Below are 16448 nucleotides of genomic sequence, written 5' to 3'. Positions count from 1 at the left end.
GGAAAAGAATTTGGTTTGTATTACTAACAGATACAATTTTGATATCTACAGTTTTTTTGATTAAATGCATATTTGTCGAGGTATTCTCAAAAAACTCTCTAAAAAAGTCGATTTTTTCGTCAAAAACTGTTATTTTCAAGCGCGAATAACTCGAAAAATATTAGTTTTACGAAGAAAATGTAAAAACATTTTTTTCTTAGAATCACTTTTTCCATCGAAACACATAGTTAAAATGTAATAAAAAATTCCCACCCCCGAGATGGGGGGCAACCACCCCCAAGATTTTAGCGTATGATAGCGGCATGATATAAAAAATGATCCTTAGAGTATTCCCTACCTTCTGTGAAAATTGCAAGTAAATCCATGTTGGAGGAAAAAATTGCGAGCCAAAATGCTCCATTTCCTCAATCGACTATTGGGGCCGACCGACCGGCTCTGTCCCGTCATACAGCTGACCGACTATAATAACTTTTATTTATATTTAATTTAGAATGTGTGTACTGATTTTCAGCCTTAGTAAATGGAAATAATTACCTTCGTAGGAAAGCAACTTTGATACCCTCTCAGTAACCCCTGTTCTACGTTTCGCTTGACCGACCGCAGTATGTTTCTCTACACACTCACAGTAATCTGCTGTGAAAAATCTAGCTTTAGTAAATTCAAAGAGATTTTTCAGCGCTGCCTCTTCGTCTATTGCTATAAACGATCATAACTTAGAAGTGGTTAAAGAATTTAAATATCTAGGAGCAACAATCACAAATGACAACAAATTAGAGCGAGAAGGTAAAACGCGAATAATGGCAGAAAACAAATCTTTTTTGAAATGCAACATCTAATGAAGTCAAAACTTCTTTCACGAGCTGCAAAAATCTAGATATATAAGACCGTAATACGACCAGCAGTCGCATATGGAAGCGAAACATGGAATGGACGCTAACAAAAAAAGAAGTAAATAAATTGCTACTGTGGGAACATAAAATCCTTCGAATGATATAATGCCCTTGCAGAGATAAAGCGTGACAAACGAATGGAGGCGCAGATACAATAACGAGTTAAGCGTCTCTATTCGGAAAGGAAAATATAGTCAGAAACATAAAGGCCAATAGACTCAGATGGGCAGGACTCATTTGATACGCAGTAACGACAATCACCTTATAAACAATGTGTTTTGGGAACGACCAGATGGAAGAAAATCTGTGGGACGGCCTAGAAAAAGGTGGAAAGATGCAGTCAAAGAAAATCTGGAGAAAATGGGAGTGAGACAATGGGAATTAGTGGCACAGGACCGACAAACATGGAAAGCAATAGTAAACGCGGTAAAGACTCACGAATAGTCGTAAAGCCATTGATGATGATGATGATGATGATGATGATGATGATGATGTACTCCTGTCTGTTTGTATTAACCACTAACAATCCTGGAATTTACTTATATACCAGTCAATATATATTGAAGAAATTGTTTTAGTGTGTTTCGAATCAAATGAACAGTTTTTAATGTAAAAATATGCTATATATTTTACATGATATTGCGTCAAAAACATAATATATTGCATTCTGAAAATAAAAGTAACTTTTACTTAAAAAACGCCTTTAACAATGTATGCGAAAGAATATTCTCCCGCGGGTATACATTTCTCACCAAAACTTTTCATCTGATTGAAAATAATATAGTCCCGTTATCACCCTACTTTCGTTTTTTCACTAATACATGTATTATATATATCACAAGTTTATTCAGAAGATACCCTTCAGAGGAGTTGATCAGTTTTTCTGATCGTGTTGTTGTTGTTATGATTGCTCACGGTTTGGTACTGGCAATGAGACAAGTCTATGCTGCTTTTTCGTCTGCCCTTGTAGACGCAAAGAATTACCAAAGCGACGAACAAGAGGAATCCGGCCAGTCCGACAATGAGGACGTAGATCAACCAATCTGAAAATTGATAGAAAAATTTTTATCATTTATTATTTGTAATATTAAAACTAGTTTAGTTTGTTAACAACTAAATAAATACAAACTAACGCAACGCAATATTACAATATATTCACCAAAATTATATACTTTCGAGCAAAAAAATCGAATCACTGGATGTATTGTAGTTTATGCTTAGCAATTTCATGTTTTTTGTTGTTCTGAAAAATGGCTTTGGAAGAGCCAATTAGTTAGACATGTTTGAAATTTCATGTTTTCTTCTTGGAGTTAAAACAACTAACGCAAAAAATATTGTCTATTATACAACTTCTACAAAATAATTGATTTATGCAAATTGGCAACGTGTTGTAAAAGTTACCTACTTCTGTAGTTAATGCAGCAAACATTGTAATGGGCATATTCTACGCAATTTAAACCTCTATGAATTTGCCGGTAATCGTCTCAGTCGCTTTTTAAACATTGACGTGTGTGTACACTTCGAGGTACAGTAAGTGAATATTTTATAAATGTATACTTCATCAATGAAAGAGGCCCAGGTAATTCTTGCATAATTACGAGAGCGCTATAGTCGGAAGACTGTCGCCCGTCGGCGTCGCCTCCATATGACGCAGTGTGCAGTGTTAAGGGCTTACCGTCGATACCAGGAGACCGGTAGCTGTAGTCGATGATCAGGTTCGGGTCGGCGATGTGTAAGCCAGACAGGGATGATCGATTTATTGTCCTGAGTGCCTTGCGGAATCTCACTCAGTGAGAATCCACTTAGTGGATAGTTGGGAGAAGAATTAAGGCTGTCAATTTGATACCCAGGCAAGCTAACACAGGGCCCAAATTGAACGCACGTCAGAAACAAGCTCGAATTCAGTTTACCCGGGAACTCGTCAATTGGGACCTTGTCCAATAGAGCAGTTTTATTCTCTAACGACAGTCGAATGTGCTTGTAAAGCAATGACAGAAGATGACGCGTCTATCGGAGGCCCGAAGAACGGTTTGCCCAGTGCTGCAGTGTCAAAACAGTGTGCTATGGAGGTGATTCGTGTACGTTCTGGGATGGTATATCTTTAGAAGGAAAAACAGAGCTTGTGTTGGTGAATGGTGGTGCTCGCGAAGGGGGTTTGACAGCGGATCGTTACATTACGGATATTCTACAATACCATGTTGTTCCTTAGCCGACTCCATTGGCGACAGCTTCATGCCAATGCATGATAACGCTCAATGTCAAACAGCGCAGATTACGAAAGATTACCTGGACAACACCACTATAACAACAATCGGCCTCCATTAAGTCCGAATATGAATCCCATCGAGCACATATGGGATGAGCTTAAACGAAGGGCTTGTGTCCGTATTCCAGCACCAATTACAGTTGCGGAGCTAAAAACTGCATTGGATAAAGAGTGGGAAGCAATTCTTAAGAAATCAGTCAGAAACTTAATAAGATCCTTAAGATCTTAAATACTCAATATTAATTTTGATTTTTAAGTTAATTTACTTTTATATTCATTACATAATGACTTTCATCCATTACATTTTTTTCACATACAATATTAAGTTACCTTTGTTATGGTCTTTAGTTACTAACTTTATAAATATTGAAGCCATTGCAACAAAAATTACTTTCGTCCACAATATTTTGTTTCTATTTTTACATATACAGTGCTAGTCAAAAGTCCGCACCCCCCCTCGTATCTTTTGAACGGTTATACCTATAATAGTGAAATTTGGAGGGAGGAAATAAACGGACGTAAGCTACTTAACTAGTCATGACAGATGACGTAATAGTGACAGATGACTTTACAGCGCCACTGTGACAGATAATTTTAAATGGGACCTTATGGCAAGTGATACCTCGTTTCAAAGGTATTGAAAATACCTATTCATTTATACTAATTTTGTTTGAGTTTAAGCTAATTTTGATGAAAAAATGAAATAAATATAAAATTGTAGTTTCGCATTTAATTAATAAAAATTCAAAATTCTGCCTATGATTACTTGTCAAAAGGGTTGAAGTTTACGTAAAAACTACTAGAAAATTGAAAAACGTCAAATTTTTTGACAAAGAAACCATAGGCGGACATTTGAATTTTTGTTAATTAAATGAGAAACTACAATATTATATTTATTTAATTTATTCACCAAAATAAAAATCCACCTACACCCAAAAAAATTAGTATGGCTGAATAGGTATTTTAAATACCTTTCAAACGAGGTATCACTTGCCATAAGGTCCCATTTAAAATTATCGGTCACAGTGGCTCTGTAACGTCATCTGTCACTATTACGTCACCTGTCATGGACTAGTTAAGGAGCTTATGTCCGTTTATTTCCTCCCTCCAAATTTCACTTTTGTACGTATAACCGTTCAAAAGATAAGAGGGGGGGGTACGGACTTTTGACTAGCACTGTATGCGAACAGACACTGCCCAAACAGCGAAATCAAAAAATATAACTTCTTTTACTTTTGAGTCGATTTTTTTGCTCGCAAGTGTATATAGTAAATATTATCCCATTGTCATTCAGTCAAGACATTAAATACAAAACAATTTGAAATAACTAATAATTTATCACCCTTTAATTAATGATGATCACCATTCTCTTTGCCCTTATCTCTAGGTGGGGTTGGCTACCCTAATTGCATTTTTTTTTATTTTATTGTTATCAGCATCAACTTTGGGTTATTAGCTGTACTGTCATTGATACATGGTTACTTAAATCTAATAGCATTTTGATTAGGTATTACATAAGTTCACATTTAGGTAACAATATCATAATTTACAAATTAAGAATGGGGTTTATAAAATGTTAACAGTGGTTATAGTTTGTTTAAAACATTAATTTCTTTCAAATAATTAAACAAATGCGTAAGCTTACAGTGTGATCCTAAGGCTGCTTTTATATTGAGAGGTATGGAGTGTTTTTGTCTTTCATTAAGATATTTAGGACACTCTATTAATATATGTGTTACATTGATGTCGCAATTACACAGGTCACAAATAGGGCGATTTGACTTGGAGATTAGGTAGCTGTGAGTAAGTCTGCTATGCCCTATGCGTAAACGATTTAGCTTCACAAACAGCTGGCGATTTAGGTCTATCTCACACCAAGGTTCAATTGAGGGCTTTATTGTGTGTAGAGATGATTGTGAAAGATTCCATTCGTTTTCCCATTTGTTTAACACTTTTTCTTTAAGGAATGGTTTGTAATCGGAAACAGGCACTAAGTTCACTAACACTGAAGACGCACTGTGTATTGCTTCTCTGGCATGGAAATCTGCTTTTTCGTTTCCTTGAAGTCCAATGTGTGATGGAACCCATATAAAGCTTACTTGCTGCATCGTGTTCTTCAGTAAATGTAATTGTTCTTTTATTAAAATACTTATAGGATTACTTGTATATAACTGTTCTATCGTATGTAATGCACTGAGAGAGTCGGTAATTATGACAGATTTTGGAATTTTTTGAGTACGAATGTGAATGAGGGCTTGCAGAATTGAATATAGTTCTCCAGAGTAAATACTGCAAGTGGAAGATAATTTAAATTGTAATATAGTGTTTGAATCTACAACTGCCGATCCCACACCATCAGCAGTCTTAGATGAATCTGTATAAATATAACAATGATCTGGGAAAGAAGCAAGTATGTTGAGAAAAGATTGATTAATTGTTGCATGGGGGGTATCAAGCTTATTGTATTTAGAGAGAGTTAGATCACATATTGCAGGAGGAAAGGTCCAGGGCGGAGGAGTAACTGTATTTGTCTGATTAAAAAATTTTGGGAATTGAATATTATTGAGACAGAGATATTTTCTGATTCTCTCGTAAAAGGGAGGGTTAGTTCTTTTTTTATTTACATAAGTTTCTTTGAAACGTTCTGCAATAGTGTGGTGGAAAGTGGGATGCGATTCTATTGCATATATGGAAGATGCGTAGACTAATGACAAGTACATTCTTCGGAAATTTAAAGGTGGTTCTCCGGTTAAACATTGTAAACTATTAATGGGGCTAGTACAGAATGCTCCTGTGGCTATTCTTAATGCTGTATTTTGTATGACTTCTAGTTGAGCAAGAAGTGTCTTCTTTGCAGATGAGTATACAATTGATCCATAATCGAGTTTGGATCGTACTAGAGATTTGTAAATAAGAATCAAACTTTTACAATCTGAACCCCAATTACGATTGCACATTGTACGCATTAAATTGAGACCAGATTGACAGGATTGTTTAATGTGCATAATGTGGTACTTCCAAGATAGTTTTTTATCAAAGATCATTCCTAGAAATTTTAAGAGTTCCACATAAGTTAAGTTGTTTCCATATAACTGAAGATCTGGAGTTGTAGACTGCCGTTTTTTTGAAAATAAAATACATTTAGTTTTGGTTGTAGAGAATTGCAATCCTACAGCTTTCGACCAGTTTTCAAGGTGATTTAATGCACATTGTAAATTTTTCTGTATAGAAAGAATATTTTTTCCTCTTGAATATGAAGAATGACTAAATCGTCAGCGTATAATCTCGCTTTAACAAGTTGTGGAAAGTTTTCTAAGATTTTGTTAATTGCTACTAAGAATAGTGTTGAACTAATAACAGATCCTTGAGGTGTTCCATTTGTTTGGTCTTTAGTGCTGGATAGTGTACCATTTATCTTAACCTTAAGTTGTCTCTTACTAAGAAAATTTTGAATGAAATATAGCATGTTACCTTTGACGCCCCACTGACTTAGTGTGTTAAGAATGTCGTATCTCCAAGCCATGTCAAACGCTTTTGTTATATCGAAAAAAACCGCAAGACATTCCTGTCCAATTGCAAACGATTCATTTATCTCGGATTCTAGGTCAATTAAATTATCTATAGTGGATCTGTTCTTGCGAAAGCCGCTTTGTTCATTGATTATTAATTTATTATTTTCCAAAAACCACCTTAGTCTATTATTCACCATTTTTTCCAAGATTTTACACATTGTGTTGGTAAGCGAAATTGGCCTATAGGATTCGGGATCAGTTCGTGGTTTATTTGGTTTTAGTAATGTAACTATTATCGCCTGCGTCCATTTTGTGGGAAACTCATTATTAGTCCAAATTCTGTTGTATAGGTTAAGAAGATATTGTTTTCCATTATCTGGTAGATTTTGTAAGAAACTAACAGGAATATCGTCTGGTCCTGGCGCCGATTTTTTGCTGGTACTTAAAGAGTGATTAAGCTCTTCCATGGTAAATGCTATATTAAGAGGATTATCTTCAATGCAATTAAAATCTATTAATTTATTTGCCGAAATCATCTTGGTATTGATAAATTCTTTAGAAAAGTTGTTATTGCTGGAGTTCATTTCAAATTGTTTTGCTAATAAATCTGCTATTTCGTTATTAGATGTTACTATCTGTTTGTTATTGCATAGAAATGGAATCTTTTTATAGGTATTACTTCCAGATATTTTTCTAACTTTTTCCCATACGGTGCTTATAGGCATAGTGGAATTAATAGAGGACATAAATTCTTGCCAAGATTTTTTTCTGTTCTTTTTAGTTATATATCTAGCTTGAGCCCGTAACTTCTTATATTCTATAGTATTTTCAAGTGTTTTGTGACGTTTCAATTTGTTAAAGGATTTTTTATATTTCTTTATTATATCAGTACACTCTGCGTTCCACCATGGTAATGAATTTCTTTTATGTAGAGTTTGTGTTTTACCTATATGATTTTCACCGGCAAGATGGATTAATGATATAAACGAATTCAAAAGTTCATCTATATGATGATTTTCGGTGACTTCTTTTAAGCTATGGCAGTTCTGTTGAATATACTTTTTGAATAAATACCAATCGGCATTCTTTAGATTCCATTTTGGAATTGGGGTTGTATTAGTATCTTCATAATTACTGTTAAAAGAGACTTTAATAGGATAATGATCACTTCCAAATAAAAACGGAATTACATCCCATGAAAATTTTGCTGACAGGTCGATAGCTGATGAAGTACCTGTATGAATATTATATCTTGTTGATTGTCCATCATTCAGTACGTTTAGGTTTTTTGAGGTAATTATGTTTTCTAAAATTTTGCCCTTTGAATATATTCCAAGAGATCCCCATATTGGATTATGGCTGTTAAAATCACCAACGATTATTCTGGGAGTGGGAATCTGATCTAATACATCTGAAATATCTGCTTCTGTGATAGGTAAGTCAGGTGGAATATAAATATTACAGATATTCATTTTTTGTGGAAAGGACACTGATACTCCTACTACTTCTAAATTACTATTGATTACTAATGCTTCTGATTCATATTTTTTGTTAACATACGTAACAACTCCTCCACTAGCGATATTTGCGTTGTCTCGGTTTTTATGGAAACAAGAATAATTCTTCATGTCATAACTATGATATCCTTTAAAGTTTGTTTCTTGTAAACATATTATTGATGGTGAGATTATTGAACATAAATGTTTAAGCATTTCTAAACGGGGATAAAACCCGTTAACATTCCATTGTAGTATCGGTTCGAAGATTTTAGTTTATTTCTGGAGCTGAATTTGTCGAACAATCACTATCTTGATAAGCGGGATCGTCTAGCATTTTTTCGATTTTGTTTATTAATTTAGTGCATTTGGTTTTCATGCTTTTTTCTGTAAAATATGGCTTAATTGTTGTTAACATGTAAATAAAGTTGGGTATATCCGTTGTGTATGTTTGTAATAAACTAATGGGATCAGTCGAGCTAGTATAATTTTCAAAAAAGTCAAGTGTTTGTTCATATGTTAAGTTAAAATTATTTGACGTATCGTGAAATACTGTTTTTGTTGGCATCATTATTTCCTGAATTGATCTGGTAGATTCAGTTTGCTTTTTTTGTTTCTTTTTGGTTTGTGTTGGTACTTTAAATTCTTTATTTAATTCTTCAGTGGGAGATGGAGTAGTATTAATTTCCGAAATTGTTCTCTTATTGGTCGTTGACTGATCCTTAGATATACAATTAGTTTCCATAATTAATACGGGGGGCATTAAATTAGTATCTGTTTGTTGGTTAAGTGAAGGTTCGGCATTAGAATTACTGACTGGATGATTTGGTTCCATTTCTAGGGGTGATGGAACAGACTTGGGGGATTCTTGTGGTTGTTGTTGTATTGGTTGTTGTTGTATTGGTTGTTGTTGTTGTATTGGTTGTTGTTGTATTGGTTGTTGTTGCATTGGTTGTTGTTGTATTGGTTGTTGTTGTATTGGTTGTTGCGGTTGGTGTTGGATATGAGAGGAATCGTTTTGTTGATTATGATTTGAACAATTTGCTGCAATGTGACCTGTGTTCTTACAGATAAAACATGAAGGTTTATCTAAACTTAAATATATGCGATACGAAGTTTGATCATATGTCATTAAGAAAGAAGAGGGAAGGTCTATATCTGCAAGTGGTTGAATATAAGTTTGTCTTCTAAAACTGAGGACGTGTTGAAATTCTGGAAGTTGACTACCGATTCTAAGGAAGGTTAAAGGTGACATTAATTTAAGACCGAATTTGGTTAACTCATTCTCTATTAGAATATGTGGAATAGAAGGGCAAACACCCGATAGTAACAGTCTTTCGTTTGGAGTTATCAATTTTCGTGCCTTTAGATTTTCGCCTTTAATTGTTATTTCTGCTGGACCGGACATAAATTTTTCCACCAGGGATTCGCTGGAGAGATAAATACATATTCTGTTATTTGATAGCCTTGATGAAAATAAAATATTCCGTGGATGAACAACTTCACCAAGTGCTATTAAGTACTCTTCTATTTTAGTATCAGGTAGCGAATTAAATAAAATTGCTTGCAGCTTTGAAGGAAATTGAATTGAAGAAGCATTGTTAAGCACAGTTGAATATGAGGTTTTGTTTTGAGGTTGTTGATGATCTTCAGTCATGATTGTTGACAAATTAGTTAGGTCGGATCTGGTATCATTTGGTATACTCATTAGTAATTATGAACCAGTTTCAGAACCAGAACTAGTTCCGAGAACTGGCCTTTCGGCCGTCACTTAACCTTACAAACGATATGCTTTGTAATGTTTTGAATAAATAAATAATAAAAACTCACTGGTTTATTCCGTAAGGTAACTGCACTATATACTATTACTTTTTGCTTATTTTCAAGTTTATTTGGATATAAACTACTTGAAAAAAGATGATTTTTTGGGACTGAAATGTAAACACAGTTTGTGTTACCATGTTCAGGACCGGACCCCCTAATTGCATTTCTCCATAAGTTTTTATCTTGGGTCATATCAACGTCAATCCCCTTTACCGACATGTCCTTCCTAAGCGTCTCCCCATAGATCTTATTTGGTCTTAACCTGTGCTTTCTTATTTTGGCACAAATTGAGGTCATACCCATCCTTCCCCTAATATACTCACTCCTAACTTTATCCTTTTTTGTCACTCCACTTATCCATCTAAACATTCTGATTTCCGCCACATGCATTTCTTGTTCCCCTTTATTTTTAACTGCCTTACATTCAATGTTGTACAACATAGCAGGTCTTATAGCTGTTTTGTAGAATTTTTACTTCAGTTTCATTGGACTTTTCTTCCTGCGACCCTATATCTACTGCATGCATGTCCAACTATTTCTCCATTATGCTGTAATAGCGTTCCTAGGTACTTAAAACTATTACTTTTACAATAATTTCGCCATCTGAAGGTATCATTTTATTTGTAGTAACTCCATCTTTACATGAACATTTCAACTACTCTCTTTTTGTCCTCCTAGTAAACATTTTTTCTCAAAAGATTTTTTCTACTGTTACAGTTTTTGTTCAAAGTCGCTTTCACTATTTCCTAGTAACACTATATCTTTAGAATACATTAAGTACCAGGGAATGTTAACCTCTAGTTTCGCTGTTATCTGATCCGAAACTAATGAGAAGATAAGGACTAATCACTGAGCCTTGGTGCAATCCTGCTTTCACATAAAATTGATCAGTATCTCCCATACCTGACCTAACACTAGTTGTTACTCCCTCATACATATCTTTCACAATCTTTACATATTCACCAGGGATTCCTTTCTTATTCAGTGCCCATTACAGAATCTCTCACGGATCTATATCATATCATATCTATTTTTCAAGATCAATGAATACCGTATGAATTGATCCTGAATTGCTAATTCAGAATTGTTTTCTGCAGTAAACTGGTCACTGCCTTTTAAATAACCACCAGAGATCCAGGCATTTAATCCGATTTGCCAAACAATAATTTTAGATAAATTTCAATAATATAAAACACGTGCTCGCTTTATAACTTTTAGAACCCCACTGTCGAGTCGCAGCTGCACAGGTCAAGCGCCGCGCACGTTGTCGAGTACATACGAGTTTTAGCTCATGTAAGTATAGTTATAAATAAATTTATAACTTAATTGTCCCATTAAGGGCGTAGGGGCCAAATTTAGCGCCAATGTGTTTTAAATGCATTCATTTTTTTCGAATCTTGGAAAACTAATAAGTATTTTTAAAAAATTTAAACGCAAAACGAAAGATTACATTATTACCGAGGGCCGAAAGTCCCTTAGAATAACCAAAAAGTTTTATTTGAATGAGATATTTGAACTTAAAAATCGGCGAATTGACTTTCGGCCCTCGGTAATAATGCAATTTTTCATCCTGCGTTGAAATCCTTAAAAAATATTTGTTAGTTTTCTCAGTATTCGAAAAAGATGAATGCATTTAAAACACATTGACCCAAAATTTTGCGTCTACGCCCTTAAATGATTTTTACACTTTCGCAGATAGAGTCAGTTTATAAAAAAACGAAAATAAAAAATTGTTCTATAAAAAATTACAAAAAATATGTAGATTATTAATATTCGAATTTAAAATGCTTACCAGTTTCCTTATCTGTTGGTCTAACAGATGGTTCAGTGGTGGTGGAAGTGGGTTGTTCCTGAAGGAATTCTGCATTTCTATTCATAATAACTACTGGCAAATGATTATCCACTATTTCAAGTGTCTTATCTGAAATTGTGCTTGGAACCGTTCTAGTGCTAGTACTGACACTGCTGGTAGTACTGGAAGGAGCACCAGATGTAGTACCACTGGTAGTTAAAGTCGTCGCAGGAGTCGTCGAATGTCGTTTGTTTTTATAATCGTCTAAAATCTTAATCAAATCATGCATCGATATATTATATCGGCCCAAAATGTCCTGGCCAAGTCTTATACTGTTGCATTTGCATATTTCGCATCCTTTTCTATTTAGTTTAAAACCGTTAAGGCATGTTTTGTTGCAGTTTTCTAACACGGGACATTTGTTGATTCGCACTGTGGTGGTTTCCTGTTCGCACTGGTCTGAATTGCATTCTACGTGGCCACTGATGCAAGTACAATTGGTGCAACCATCTCGTTCCCACCATACATCTGTATGATGGTGGATGTTGCCGTCTTGGGTACAGGTTTCGTTCGTGTGTACGACATTTTCTTGCACAGAGTCGCAGTAATGAGCAATACACCTAGGTGTGCCGTTCCTAAAAACATAAAATAACATTTTAACAGTAATAACACACAAATGCAGATGATTATAAAATAAGTCCGAAAATTCAAGCGAATTTTAAAGGACCTTACGAGTAAAAGCAGTAAATTTCCTAATAGTACCTACGTTCTTTAAAGGTAAAATATTGCAAAACCTCTAAATTTTAAAGAACCGCTTGGATTGACATGAAAGTTGGCATACACATCCCAAGTAGCAATTTTTCGACGCATTGGTTGTCAGTACAAACAAATGCACTGTATATAACGTTGCCCGAGAGCATTTTCAGTTGTTTCGGCCAACGACCCCTAACCCGACTGACATTACGATGTTACAACATTAAGTAATATCTTTAGTTATATGGGCAACTAAGTTATTACTATTGTGACAACTACATATCACGGGTCTAGGACATTTCGGCGTCGCCGTTTCGGCGTGGCCATTTCGGCGTGGCCGTTTGGGCGTAGAGCCGTTTCGGCGTAGGCCGTTTCGGCGTCGGCCATTTCGGCGTCAGAGATTTTATTTTAGTTGACTAAATACCTACATTGGAGTCTATTAGTAAGACATTATTTTGAAAAAAATCTTTTAATATAGTTATTTAAGTAGATACATTGGAGTCCATTGATCACAAAATTTTAATATTAATGGTAGATTTGTATATGTCAATTTTATACTTATGTGTGTGTGCTTGTTATTTAGCTCATAGTTAATATAATATCTGTAATTGGCTTCTAGCTGTAGATATTATATATAAATAAATGAATAAACAAGATTTTGGAAAAATGAATATTTTATTTTAGTTATTATTTACATGTTATAATTAGATATGTGCTAGTCCAATTAAAAATTCTGAAACATTTATACTTACATACAAGACATTTATATTTAACCTACAAAACTTATTCACGAAATATTAATTAAAATAAAGTACCTACTTACATATTATAATTATGTGCTAGTCCTCTTAAAAATTCTAAAACATCCCCGTTTGCATCAAAATTTCCCACAAGCCGTGAAATGCGATCATCTGCGTCTCTGTATTTTCTTAATTTCAATGGTGGGAGATTACCTGCCACAAGTTGCTCGAAATAGACATCTCGACCTTTCTGCACCTGACGCAGGCCATCTATAAATTTCCATATGGTTGGATGATCTGCTCCCAATTCCATCTTGAGTCTTCTATGGGCGGCCTCAGCGTGATTATTTGTCCGGTCTTCTCCATCCAGAGTTCTCTGGTAGAGGTTCCACATCCTTTGGGGAAATAAACTTGGTCTTCTGCCATTTCCTCTTCTGTTCATACGTCCAATATAGTAGTCTTCAAACCAGTCTACAAGTGGTTGGTGTTCAGCAGGTAGAGCTTCCGCTAGAACGGCAAAGGCATCATCTAAATGTTCGATAGGAACAAATGCTAATGCTGCCAACATTCTGCAATTTAAAGCGAATTGTGGATCAGCATTATACTCTCTCGTATATCCCATAGCAGCCACTTGTTTCTTCATATTTTGTGCCAAATGGAAAAAACATCCATTGATGTCGACGCCTGGAAAACAATCTTCCATTGCCTTAAATGCCGCCTGTTCGAAATCGCAATGGATTGCTCTGGGTTGCAAATTTGGTACAATTTGTCTGATCAATTCAAACATACGGGTATATGTGGATCTTGTTTTATTCGGCAGCATGGCATAAAATATTGGATGGACTCCATTATATTTTGTGGCCATAACTGTGTATACTTGTAAAAATAGAGATGGTGCTATAGCAAATGTACCGTCACCATACCACACATCTGAGGTCTGTAGATGTTGCAGCCACGATTCTCTCCCGAAAATCAAAATTCTTTGCAATCCTTCTCCATCATCTGCTAATAAAAAATTTTCTTCTACACCATCTTGTAACGTGTAAACACGATAAGACTCGGGAATTACTAACTCTTCAACAGTTGTCGGATTTGATGGGGCTGCATGAACTTCGTTACGTTTTCGTCTGATGAATTTTCTCATCGCGCCAGTGTTTGGGAGCCGACCATGACAAGCTTGACTTGTATTTCTCAGGCACTCATTGATTACCACTATTGTCCCTTCGTTTGTTTCTGTAGCACGCTTTTTCATTTTTGTAACAACTTGTGCTACTTCCACGTCCATCGCCGAGGAGTCGTGAGTGTGAACATTTACTTTCTTGATGACTTCACCATCTCTTGTATGTATTCTTGCTTTGCACGTTTGTTTCCTCTCACACCTCCAAAATTTTAGGGATTCATCGCTTTTACTAACAGCGTCAAAAACATACATGAAACCATCAGTGGTAAATTTCTCTCTTCCTCTGGTCGATAAAATTTTTCGTTCCATAGCTTAAAAATTCTTCGTCTGTATATCGTATAAATACTACTATGAAATATTATAAGACACTACATAAACTCTTAAACTGATCTCTGTTCGAGGTATTTCCTAATAATAGTACATTATATACCGCGGGACTGAAGTAGTACATTTAATCCTGAAGGTAAAGTTTATGGCCCGACCGCAGGGAGGGCCATAATTTACCTGAAGTTTTACCTAAGTTTTCGAGGAAATGTTAATAACATTATTATGTGATTTATAGAATTTTGTATTTAAATTTTCGAAGAAACTGCAATAAATATAGGGATAACTATTATTATACTAACTAATGGTAAATATTTTAAAAGCAGATTCCTTTCAAGAAAATATTGTATAATTTAATTTTTTTTAAAAATATACATTCTGCAAATATTTTTGCTTAAAAAAGATATTTTAACAATATTAAAATTCTCCGTCTATATACCATATAATGTATGTCTAATTAAAGTTGAAAAATGTCAGTTATCATCTAATTAGCTCTGGGACAATTAAGAGAACAGCAATTATTATTAATATGCATTAATAAAAAATCCAATATAGGTATTTGCAGAATAAAATATAACAAAATGTTTATAAAAGAAATATATTTAGTTTATTTTTCTACTTGACCATTAATGTTAAAATTGTGTGACCAATGAACTCCAATGTATTTAAATAACTATATTAAAAGATTTTTTTCCAAAAAATTGCCTGACCAATAAACCTCAATGTAGGTATTTAGTCAACTAAAATAAAATTTCTGACGCCGAAATGGCCGACGCCGAAACGGCCTACGCCGAAACGGCCTACGCCGAAACGGCTCTACGCCCAAACGGCCACGCCGAAATGGCCACGCCGAAACGGCGACGCCGAAACGTCCCATTCCGACATATCACAGTCAAGTTTTTTCAACAATCGCAACTACTTAAAAACGTTATAATGCTAAACTAATTTACGCCCATGGGTTTTCTGGTCGACTATGTAGTTGTCTCTCACGACCACAGGGCCTTTACGTATAGTTCTATAGATATGTGACACGTTTACGGCAACTTCAGGAGCAAAAAAAGAATTTACTTTATAACCTTACTTTTTTCTTATTATTTTATATTTTATTTTGCTGGAAATTTTCGATTTATTTAACAACCTGTTTATTTGTTTTTTATTAGCTGGTTTCTCCATTGTCCATTGTTTTATCAGTAGATTTGATAAGCTCTAATCTTTGTATCAGCTTTGCTAGACAGGGTTGCCAGGCCAGTTCTTACTCTTTCAGTACTATCCGTTGCAAGATAATTTGGCTGAAACTCCGACAAAATATGTACTTTTTGTACATATTTTGTCTGAATTCCATCCGAATTATCTTGCAGCGGATAGTAGTTTTGCTTTCAAAAAATCAATAGAAATCAGTAGATTCTTTTTAGGCCCTGTAAATAGGTACAGTAAAATCTGTGTTAACGGTTACCTGTCAAAATCGCCCGATTTCATAATCAACTTAAAGTAAACATTAAGTAAAGTTCACTTTAAAGTTGACATTTACCCATATATGAATTGTGATAAAGGTAGAGGTACCAACTTACTTAAAATTTAAAAAACTGATTATGAAACCGAGCGTTACAATCATTTTGAAAATTCTCCAAACCAATTATATGAAGATTTCCTTATTTAGATCTGGTATTTACC

The 16448-nt window shown here is 34.8% G+C and overlaps 1 protein-coding gene across 1 annotated transcript in view; it reads right to left on the bottom strand.

The window, feature by feature from the left end:
- Positions 1-445: 445 nt before the first annotated feature.
- The window catches only part of LOC126891010 (cysteine-rich motor neuron 1 protein-like), a 126725-nt gene continuing 110722 nt past the window's right edge, over positions 446-16448 (bottom strand). Inside the window, exons 5-6 of the mRNA XM_050660190.1 lie at positions 11781-12415; positions 446-1933 (exon numbers count right to left, since the gene is read on the bottom strand). Of these exons, the coding sequence (XP_050516147.1) occupies positions 1752-1933; positions 11781-12415 (817 nt within the window). The 3' untranslated portion in view covers positions 446-1751. The remainder of the gene's footprint in view (positions 1934-11780; positions 12416-16448) is intronic.

The sequence above is a fragment of the Diabrotica virgifera genome, chromosome 9 (genome assembly GCF_917563875.1).
Source record: "Diabrotica virgifera virgifera chromosome 9, PGI_DIABVI_V3a".
In the NCBI taxonomy this organism is placed as follows: Eukaryota; Metazoa; Arthropoda; class Insecta; order Coleoptera; family Chrysomelidae; genus Diabrotica; species Diabrotica virgifera.
The sequence above is the reverse complement of the archived record's forward strand: the minus strand, read 5'-3'. Positions and strand labels throughout refer to the sequence as shown.